The sequence below is a fragment of the Terrapene carolina genome, unplaced genomic scaffold (genome assembly GCF_002925995.2).
Source record: "Terrapene carolina triunguis isolate 2854851 unplaced genomic scaffold, T_m_triunguis-2.0 Scaffold42, whole genome shotgun sequence".
Taxonomy (NCBI): Eukaryota; Metazoa; Chordata; order Testudines; family Emydidae; genus Terrapene; species Terrapene triunguis.
In genome coordinates this window covers 48,645,227-48,656,598 of record NW_020664393.1, presented here as the reverse complement: position 1 = coordinate 48,656,598, position 11,372 = coordinate 48,645,227, and the positions used below count along the sequence as shown (strand labels likewise).

The 11,372-nt window shown below is 41.6% G+C and overlaps 1 protein-coding gene across 1 annotated transcript; it reads left to right on the top strand.

The window, feature by feature from the left end:
- Nucleotides 1-392: 392 nt before the first annotated feature.
- FAM110C (family with sequence similarity 110 member C) lies at nt 393-10,645 on the top strand. Its single transcript, XM_024215816.3, has 2 exons — nt 393-1,728; nt 8,363-10,645. The coding sequence occupies exon 1, from the start codon at nt 594-596 to the stop codon at nt 1,683-1,685; it is 1,092 nt and encodes a 363-aa protein (XP_024071584.1). The 5' UTR covers nt 393-593; the 3' UTR covers nt 1,686-1,728; nt 8,363-10,645.
- The last annotated feature ends 727 nt before the right edge of the window (nt 10,646-11,372 follow it).

Below are 11,372 nucleotides of genomic sequence, written 5' to 3'. Positions count from 1 at the left end.
TCCACACAGTCCTAGAGATGCCTTCCTGGAAGAAACACATCTCTGAAGTTTGCTCCCATAAAATCCAAATGTCTGTAGTGGCCATATTAGTCTTAGGAAGACTCCTCTAGTGTTTTGACTAAGTCAGATTGCTGGAGGAGGAGACTACTGAAAGCATATGCTCATAAACAATATTTTAATTAGTGCTTGTCCTTGCTGGAGGCGATGGAGTGTTGATGGTCTGAGCCACTCCTCTAACGTCAATGAACCAGCTCACTGGTGATGTCAGCCGGGCCTTCTGCACTCAGCCCTGATTGGCTATGTTTGGATTGCAGGGGCCGGCTTAGCTGTAAGGTGAATATGCAAGGAAGCAGCTGTGTGGAGGTGTGTAGTCAGAGAGTGTTAGCAGCAGACACAGTCAGACAGTGGGGCTTTACTGAGGCTGAGGAGTTGTTTTAATCTCTCATAGGTAAATAAACAAACCAGCAGCAGACTTTGGAATTTGGAAAGGCTCACTGGGCACTTATGCAGGAAGAGTGCAAGCTGCAGATTCCACAGAGTGGCTTTTTTTTCTTTCCAGAACCGTAAGTGGAATAAGTGTACCTGAAACTGATATGCCAACTGAAATCTCTCACGCCGTAAGAATGCATGCCATCTCGGACTTCCCTTTGACAGTGCGACTCCTCAGCAAGGGGCCAGAGTACCTTCGCAGACAGATGGAGGCAGGCACCCCAGGCAGGAAAAGTGCTGTGGAAAGACTGGCAGCTGATAAGGCCAAGTATGTAAAAAGTCAGCAGGTAATCAGCACTAAGCAGGAACCCGTCATCGTGCTCAGCTCAGCCTCAGAGAGCAGCAGTGAGAGCTGTTCAGTGGAAAACAAAAAAATCAACAGGGACTTTGGTGGAGGGAAAGGCACAAAAAACTTGGAGTCAACTAAAGCAATGTATTCCTGCAGTGCTCCCCTGGAACCTGATCCACCCATAGCGAGGCGCAGCAGCTCCAAGAGGCAGGTACGGCCAGACTCCCTAGTGATCTACCGCCAGAAATGTGAGCTTGTGAAAGGTCAAAGCAATGAGAGGTCACGAGGAGGCCTGGTGAGGCGGCTGTTCCAGGGGTCCATGAAGGAGAAGCTGCTGACTTCCCTTGAGATGCCCAGCGTAATTGGGGAGGGCCTCACGCCAGAAAGTGAAGAGACAGTATCCACCAAACACGCCGCCAGTGGGTCAAACAGCCGTGTCGCTGAGCACGCTGCCCCTGCAAACACAGACGCACCAGCTGTTCCTGAGCATGAGGGCGAGGACTCCTCACAACTGACTGTTGCACCTGATGAGGTCAAGGACATCCGGAGGAAAGGGCTGCATCGCTCCCAGTCTGATATCAGCTCTCGCTATTCCAAGTCTTTCTCTGAGTTTGACACTTTCTTTAAGTACTGCGGCCTTGAACCCGAGGTCGTCGAGGATCTGGGCAGAGAGAACTTCTCCGTGATTTCTGACAACGTCTCCTTCAGGATCCGCAGCATCAGCGTGGCAACATCTGAGAGTGACTTCACGAGGCACAGTGGGGACGATGGGCTGTTGGAGGAAGAACTGACTGAGCAGGTCCCCAGCACCACTTCAGTGATTGAGCGCAACGCTCGGATAATCAAATGGCTGTATACTTGTAAGAAAGCCAAGGAGACTAACAACATGCTACGAGAGCTTGCGTGAAGGCTTCTCCTTTCAGCATGCATTACAGCCTGGTAAACTCAAGGTGTGTGCAAAGCCCAGCCATGCCCATTTATATTTATCTTTTTATTAAAACACTGTCGATTTATCCGAGTTTATGTCTGTTCTATGAATGGCAGGAACAAGCTGCTTTCTGCACGTAACATTGTTATTATTATTATTTATTATTTGTGTTACAGTAGCACCTATGAGCCTAGTTTGGGGGAATGGAGTTCTTGTAAAACAGGAGTCTGGGCTATTACAACAAAAAAGAGACAGAAATGTACTGTAATTTGTGAGGTTGGATCAGACCCCCAAACGAAAGTAAACAGTCAAGCTTTACAAGGAATGTCTGCCCTTTGCAGACTCCTGCTTTGTAAATTACTTGTTTTCACCAGTTTCTGCTATGTTAAACTCAAGACAAACCCCAGAAAAATTATTCAGCCCTTAACTGTACCAGGTAAGATCAAACAAACTGAACTGAACCACTGGATGTTTAGGGGTAGTCTGTATTTACTCTGTAGTAGTACAATTTTCCCCTCCCCCACTCTCTTTCTGTCTCTCTCTCTTTCTTTCCCACCCCCTTTGCCTGCACTTATGTACATGTAAGCAGCCAGTAAAATAAGGTTATATCCATGCTTCTTCTAGAGATCCCATTCTCACAGAGCTTTCTGCCTTGGCAATAGGAGTTTGCTCCAGCTGACACCTGGCATTTCACAAGCTCTGCTGGGACATGGGACTGCTCTTTCTGCTTACGCTGATTGTAATCAGTTTGGCTCTTTTGACGTTGGAGAACTTTGATGGCTTTGCCCACATGGCTGTGCTACTGCAATTCAAGCAGCAGATTTTGGAAGTCAGTGGTGTGGCTTGTTTGGTGAGTGGGGCTGCTCCGATATTTAAAAACTAAAACAATGAATAAAAATATGAGAGGCTTTGAAAACTATTACTTCACATAGAGAAATGGGCCAAATGCAGCCCTGGTGTAAGTTGGCACACTTCCTATTGACTTTTAATAAGAGCTGCACCTATGCCTGGGGTGAGTCTTGTCTATTGGCAAGAACCATTTTCCTAGGAACTTTAGTAGCAATTCATTACATGCAAATTGCCCAAAGTATCCATTATAAGAAAATTGTCCTGACCCAAGCACATACATCCCTTAGGCCTTGGACCTCTGACACAGTATTATTTTGAATTGTGCTAACTGATCCTTGACACGATGGGCTACATGTGCCCTTTGTAAATTTATCATGTTCATAATCTGTGTATTAAGAGGACACTAATTAGCCCTTGGCACAGTTGTATGAAATGACTCCATGCCTTATCCAAAAGAACATGGATATATAATGCCTGAGTCAATTTCCTAGTGGATCAAGAACTGGATCAAGATTTCTTCTGGTGCACCAATTTTACAGTGGTATAAATCCACTGTCTTCAAAGAAATTAATCCCAAATTACACTAGTGTACGTAGGAAGTGAGTAAGGCCCTGTGACTCCATCCTACCCAGTTGCCTGGGGGCTCAAGGTTATGAAGATGTTGGGATATGCATTAAACATACTCACTGCATCTCCTGACATGCTAACAGGGTGGTGGATTCTAACTTGGTTGTCTGACAATGTAGGGCAGTAAAGAGTCTTAAAGATGCAGCATACAGTACCTACTAACTTCTGACAGTTCCTAACGAGGAATATACCTTTTAACACCATTGAAATATATTAGGCTGAGAGAGCATTCTAGAAGGCACAAGATGGAAACTTGATACAGATTCTGTTTAAAAGATAGGACCTTTTTTAGAGGTGGATAAAAAAAAAATTCTGGTTGTGCATTTTTTTAAGAAAAGCAAAAAATGCATTTTCATTTACATTTTTCATAGAATTAGTTTTTTCATTGACATATTGAAAACTCAAAAATTTAGATTTTTGTCAAAATAATTTCCACAAAATATTTTTGACCAGCTCTAGAGTGTGCCTCCAGAATAGGGACAGTTGTCATGTGTAATGCTGTCAACCCACAGATATATCACTGGGTGAGAGCTCCATGCCTGAATTCAGTCGCAGAGAAGAGAGGGTTTCACTGAGCTGAGGAGTTCCCCTCCCTCACCCTCCAGAGCTGGTGGGAGAGGGAGGCACATAAAACAGATGGTGGATGTGGGGGCTCATAAAAGTTTCTGCAGCTGTGAGCCTTACACAATTATGAAGGTGGGGGCCTTTGCCCACCTCCTGCCAGGGCCGCCGGGGGAGGGGGGGGGGCAAGTGGGGCAATTTGCCCCAGGCCCCGGGCTCCACAGAGGCCCCCACAAGAATATAGTTTTCTATAGTATTGCAACTTTTTTTTATGGAAGGGGTCCCTGAAATTGTTTTGCCCCAGGCCCCCTGAATCCTCTGGGCCCTGCCTCCTGCTACTGGGTGCAGGAGTCTGGAAACAAAAGCAACTGTATAAAGGGAAACAAGAGACGTCTGGCTCTAGGATCTCTTTGCCCCTGCTCTTGGGGCCAACTGTGAGGTTGCTCTCCTACTAGAACTGTGATAATTCTCATGGGCCATGTGGACCTTGTCAAATGGGAGAAGGCTGTTGGGCCTCTTAGTATTTATTTGTTAAATGCTATCAGTGCGTTCAGTGTTGCAGATTACACAGGAGACAGATGGTCCCTACTCCAAAGAGCCTACAAAGCAGCTAGGCACACATCATAAAAAGATGTCTGGCAAAGGATGCTGTAATGTATAGAAAGCAGGAAGTTCATTCACGTGTGCTCCCCACCTTCACAGAAGCTCTGCAACTCCCTGGTGCAGAGTCAAGTGTTGCCTTTTTCTCTTTCTGCCCTTTGACTGACCCCATCACGCAGTCAGCATCTGAGGCCTTAGGTGCTTTTGCAGCCAAAGAGACTTTCTTCTTGACTGGACCCTTAATATTTGTCATGTTAAGAATCTACAGAGCAGGACTTTAGATAATTTATACTTCTGTTGCATTTTAGAGGGGCACGCAAAGGACAGACAGAAGCAGGGCCAAAGCTGTGAGAGGTTTTTCAAAGACAGTATTTTTTATGTAAATGAAAGTACTGGGTTCTAAAATGTAGCATAGCAGATTTAAGATGGATTTAAAAAAAAATACTATTCTGATTTTACAATGGCATACTAATTTATTTTCATGCTATTCAGGATCAGATCTTTAAAGGACCTTGCTCAAACATGTGAGTGTATTTCTGTGCCTACATTTGTTAACATAATTATCTCAATTGCTTGTGCAGATGGTGTATTTGCATGCCCAAGTGGACTTTTTCAGCCTGATTCTTTTCTCATTTACACCAGTGTAAATCAGTGCTAATTTTATTAAGTTAATGGCATTAAATCTGCATAGACCTGGTTTGTATAAAAGGAGAATTGGGCAAGTAGCTACCTAAATAGCCATTTGCACATGCAATGGCCCAATTTGCACATACACTTAGGGTAACTTTACGTAAATATAGACCCATTCATGTGTGCAAATGTTTTCATGCTTCTGTCTTTAAAAATTATAGCCCACAATTTTTCTCATTTTAAGATGGAAGATTTACTTTTAAACTTTGTTTCCTTAATGTCTTTTGATAATGGTCTGCAGAAGAGGGAATACATAGGAAGCATATACTAGAAAATTTTAAGTAATATCACTAATAGTAAAGACAAAGACATTCAAAGTATTGACTGACACCCCATTGTGCCTTTGAATTACAGGTAGTTTTATAACATATTTCTTCTTATCCATGTAGGCACAGGGTTGTTTTTTGTTTTATTTTGTTTTTGGGGGGACATGGTGTCAAACACATTTAAAATTCCTTAATTGCTTTATCTTTGAGTTTGTGTCACAATTTTAATGTTGCTTAAACATAGTTGTACATGCCTTTTTGTGTGTTTTCAAAACAGATCCATGTATTGGGACAGGACAGGAATTTAGGACATAGGGCTTTTGTTATTGGCTCTGTCACTGACCTATTGTCTGATCTTGGGCAAGTGGTTTAACCTCTTTGAGCCTGGCTTATGCCCCGGAGAAATAATACTTCCCTACCTCCCTAGGGCATTGTGAGTTTTTAATAATGTTTTTAGAGTGGATGGAAGACACATTTGAAATGCTTATTGGTATTGCTTTCTGTTCCAACTAGCAGTTCAGAGGATGCTGAAATATGTGGGTACCACGTGAACATTCGTGGTAGCAAATGTCATCTACAGTGTCAAGCCCTTCCATGACTGACCTGAAATAAGATTGGTTCACTGGTCCTCAAGAATACATATAAACCCTTAACACTTTCATTAATATTTAAGAACTGGCTCTTTTTTTGGTACTAAGGTTTCTGTACAAAAGAAACCCTTAGCAGGATGATCTTCTGTATTAATCTAAACCACAAAATCTCTGCTTATAACTCATCACATGTTTACATAATTGGTTAATCAGACGATGAGCCAGCAGAGAGACAAATTAACCACTCACCTGCTAAGCCTTAAGCCTAGGCCCTGTGAAGCAATGCAGGGAACTTCCTGAAGTGAAGCAATGCATCCTGGCTTTCTGCAAATATTGGATGTGATCCACAAAGCATACAGAGACATTCATTACTAGCATTACTGATCCTTTGAATTTTACGAAGGCAAAACTAATTTGCATGGGAATGAGTATGACTGGGACACGAGTACTCTAACTCTCTTGGAAATAATATGCAGAGAAGTATAGTACAAACCTTGAATTGGTAACAAATTACTTGAGTAGTAGAGTGTGTGAGTGGGTGTGCAACTCTGGTCATATAATTTGCTTATTTTTAGACAGGGGCTAGAAAGAGATCTTAACTGCTGAGCCTGACATCTGCTCAGTCACATGTCATTTAATTGTATTTAATTACCCAATGAATGTGTCAAATAAACAGTTCAAAACTGATGCTATTTACAGCCCATGGTTTAACAGAGTAGGAGAAAGACCTGTATGAACTGGGTATCTTGCGTATCCATTGGTTAAAAACTAAATTCATAGGCTAGGTATGGCTATTCTAACTCTAACAACCTAGGGACCATGTGGCTGAGAGTAGCTTTTCCCTCAGCTGTTTTCCCAGAAATGATGCCATCTTTTGTTGAAATGATATTCAGAGGGGCACACTCCATTATGTTTTCCATCCCAGGCAAATATTTTGGCACACTCTGTTTGTGCAGTTTAGGAAAACTCTAGTCCATCAGGTTTGTACTGTAAGCCTGACTTTAAATATATAGGGACAGATTTTCAGCTGGTGTATATCAGTAATGGAGCTATGCTGATTTCCAACAGCAGAGGAGCTGACCCACAATTAATGAAAAATCAAGGAAAACCCAACAATGCTGATTTTAGGCCACTACTTTTAACAAACCCAGTAACCGTTGGAAGACTCGCCTACAAATATCAATGTACAGTGCCCAGCACAACAAGGATTCGGGCCTTTTGGAGTGACCATAATATAAATATTTAATAATAAATACGGCTGAATTAAATAGTTATCACCAGACAATCGGTGGAGTTGACTCACTGGTTCTGAGACTTGTGTTTCCTACAAACCCACAAGCTAGCTTCTTTTCAGTGCTACAGTTATCCTGACCAGAGGCCATCATGTTTGTTGCAAAAAATGCAGTGCTCACAGGATATTTTTACACTGCAATTAAACACCCGCAGCTGACTTGGACTCGTGAGGTCAGGCTGTGGGGCTGTAAAATTGTGGGGGGGAGACATTCGGGCTTGGACTGTACCCCAAATTTTGGGAACCTGAGAGGGGAGGATCACACCACACAGAGATCAGACAGACAAGCTGAAAATAGAAGCTAGCCCTTCAGCTCCCTTTGGCCTTTGTGTAGACGGAGTGCTCAGAATTTATCAGCTGTGGGCACATGGAGGCTAATGGATTAGATCCAGCAAACCTGCTGCATGGAAACTATGTGCTTTCTTTGCCTTTCAACAGCCTGCTGTTTGGAACTTTGGGACATATTCCTTAAAGCACCAGGCATGGCCTGGCATATTGAAATTGTTGCACCATATTTTAAAAAAGACAAAAACCCAACAAAACCCTCTGTTCATGTTTCCTAGATTCTAATGTTCATTCTGCTTTTTAAAACTGCAGGTTTTTAATGGGTCAGATGCTCCTATTAATAATTTATGTTCCTAGCTTAATTTTTCATGAATTGTTATGATTGGTTAAACATTGCATAAATAAAACAGCTACTCGAGACATGAAGTGAACTAACACATTTGTTTTAGCAGGATGATAATTAAGAAGCCATGTTATCTATAGTTAGCCTCAAAATAACCCAAAGGTAATTGACTAGATTTTGCCTAGATAAGCAGCATTATAAAGTAACAAGGTCTTAAAGGCCAAATTCACCAATGGCGTTAGGAGGAGCACAACTCTATTGGCTTTCAGGGAGTTTTGCTCCTCATTGCTTTAATGATGGGTATGGCTTTAAAAAGGGAGTGAATTGAACATCCTTGTCTCTGACTGAAATCAACATTACACAGTTCATATCAGTCCTGGGCTTCAAAAGCGTTTTTTTTTTTTAAAAGAATGCTCATTTTTCGTGTGGGTTTCTCAGGAAAGGAATTGATTATGTTGGTAGTAGTTGTAAGCAGTTGGAATGAAGTTTTAAAGCTTACACTGTACCAGTATGATGCACTAAGTGTTTTAAGCAGCACTTTTTTCTTTCCTTAGAATGAAAACATTCCCTGAGATGGCGGCTCACTAAACAGGACACAGACAGATAGACCCACAGCAAACTCTTCTATCATCTGGCTTATGATAAATCTGTGCAAGTTTATCAACTTCTTGTTGCCCTCCCACTCGTCTGCAGGCTCACTCTTTGTCACAAGCACATGTGTGTACAGAAGTACAACAGCAAGAAGAAGTTACAAACTGAGACGGAGGGAAATTAAAGCTTCTAGAAGAGCAGAGGCAGGTTTAGGTGCTAAAATATCTGGTAATATCCAGAAAGAGGTCAGTGCACCAGGATGTCATCCTAAATGTGAGGGAAGGTGGGTGTGGCATGTCTGGCTCTGACTGATGGCAAATCTATCAGCAAGACGGGGGAAGGAGAAAGTGGGAACTAAGTGGCAATGACCTCTGGGTCAGGCATTTCTTGGCAGGGAGGCTCCACCTACACTTCAAAGAAAGTGTGTTAACAGGACTTTAAACCTGGCTCACACTGACATGATTTCAGCACACTCTGCCTGGCTGGTGACAGTGGACCAAACATGACAGTTTTATAAACAGTATTTAAAGCCAGTGGTACACCAGATTCCTTCTTAGTATTGTCTAGATTGAGGTTTAAGGCAAACTAGAGAACCATGTTCTCCAACTAGACCAGGCTGATCAGCCAGTGTGGATGGATGGCTAAAATCATGTTTCACATATGGTCTTGGGCATAGTCCCAAAGCCTAGTATGACACAGGGAAAGTCAATCCACGTTCCATATTAGACAGGACTCTTCTTTGCTATAACAGTGCTCCAACATAGTAAAATGTATAGTCTAGGTAGGCCCTTAGACTCTTTTTATACTACATCTCAGACCATGCCAGCACATGGTTGTCTGTAATCTAACACATTTATTTTTGTACTGAGGATGGGCAACATGTTTATTGACTCATGTTAGGGAATAGTGTCACAGCATATGTAATGTTATGGCTGATTAGCATGAATCTATAATAGCATTGTCCTATCTCCATTGTAAACAAGAAGGCATGTTAGGACACAACCACAACATACCAGACAAACGTGCTAAGATTATTCGACTTATAGTATAGACAGCACCATGTTCAACATAATTGTTATAACAACTACACCTACTTTGCCCTGGCCAAGCAAACTTTATTTAAACTGTAGTTAAACACTGTTTAAAAATAATTTGTGTCACTCAGTTTGATTGTGGATGTAGATGTGAGTTTATGGCCCTTGGCTATGCCTCAGATCCTTAGCCCAGACAGTCATTAGTTATCAGAAAATGCCTTTCCCTGAGTTATTTATTCCTGATACCATAAATCACAAAGAAGGGGGGGAAATGAAGTAGGGAACAGATTCCGATCTTAGCTATAGCAGTGTCGATCTGGAATAACTGAACTGATAAAAAGAGATCAGAATCTGGCCGTATATTTCGGTGTGTTGAAAGGTTAAAAGTTGAACCACAGGTTACCATGGCCATAGTGTTCTGTTTACAGCATTGGACTGTCAGACCTGTACTGTAGCAAGTACAGGAAAATGAAATTCCATTCTCAACATTCCATTAGGGTTATACACGGTAAGCAGTCAATCAGCCCCTTTCAACGATTACCTGCCATGCCCCTACCCAACAAAGTGAACCAGACACAGGCATAGGGGAGAAGATGGAATGAGCACCTAATCAGCACTTTTTACATCTTATAAAAGACTTAGTCTTGTAACATAACTATGAGAGAAGGAGAGAAAGGACTGAGTGATGGCATTTTTATAGAGCATTCACTCTAACCAAAAGAATCTAATATTTCCTCTTTTAATTTATTCAAACATTGTGAGCCAAAAAACAGCACTTTAAGTGCTATTTAATAGTTTTTAGTTGACTTTAAGTTCACAATAGACTTATGAGTCAGGCTAACCTTATTTAATTAAGAAAAACATACTTGTCACTATTTCTCACCCCCAGTCGCCATTTGAGAATGCAGGGCATTTGTCTATGTTGGTTTAGTGTTACTTCACATACACATGTCTTAAGTTGTCTATATATATATATATAATAACATTTCCAGATAAAGTATTTATTGAAGCTGCTCTACACAGGGGAAACTGAAGTGTTTGTATTAGTGAGACATAGAGTTTAAGGTCAGAAGAGACCACCAGATCATCAACTCTGACCACTTTTTTATCACAAACCACCAACACCACCCAGCACCCATACACCAAACCCAAAAACCAAAATTTGACCAAAATATTACAGCTCACAGGAGAATAGACTATTATGTGCCACAGGCAGAGAATAGGAAGGACCAAGGGGCACCAGTGAGCTACTGTATATTTAGAGATTAGCACCTTCAAAACAAATAATCTTAATTTCCGTTTTGATTCACCATAGACTACACCATCAAAGCTAATACGGTAAGAGTTATCCACTGATGTGCAGTTGTTTAAAGGGAGACTGTAAAGATTGATAAATCAGCAATGTGACCCACTGTAGTCTTATGCTCAGTTTGCAAATTACTGTACATGGAATTATTTATATGTTTTGTCAAAAGCTGTTGAATACTTTTTCTTGAAAATATGAATGAACCACTGTAAGCAGCTCAGAACTCATGAGAAATCCCACAGCTACAAACCAATGCACCAACTCAATGGAAGGGGGGACTGGGTTTTTACAAAGGTTTCTGGTTTCACTTTCAAGTTTCCATTGGGTCTGTATCAGAGATGGTAGTGAGATAAATTGGCCATGGACTTTAAATAATAGAAAGAGACATGTAAAGGACTTAGGTGGGATTCTCAAAAGCACAGAGAATCAGTTGATTCTGTCCCTATTGAAGTCAGTGGGAATTTTACCATAGATGTCAGTGGGATCAGTTATGCCAACACTGAGCATTTTTGAAAATCCCACCTTTGGCCTTTATGAGCTGCTTAATGAAGCTGTGCTGATCTTTCATACCAACACCAGAACAAATACACCTGGCTTTGTTCAACTTTGCATGTGAGAACCAAACTCTCCAAG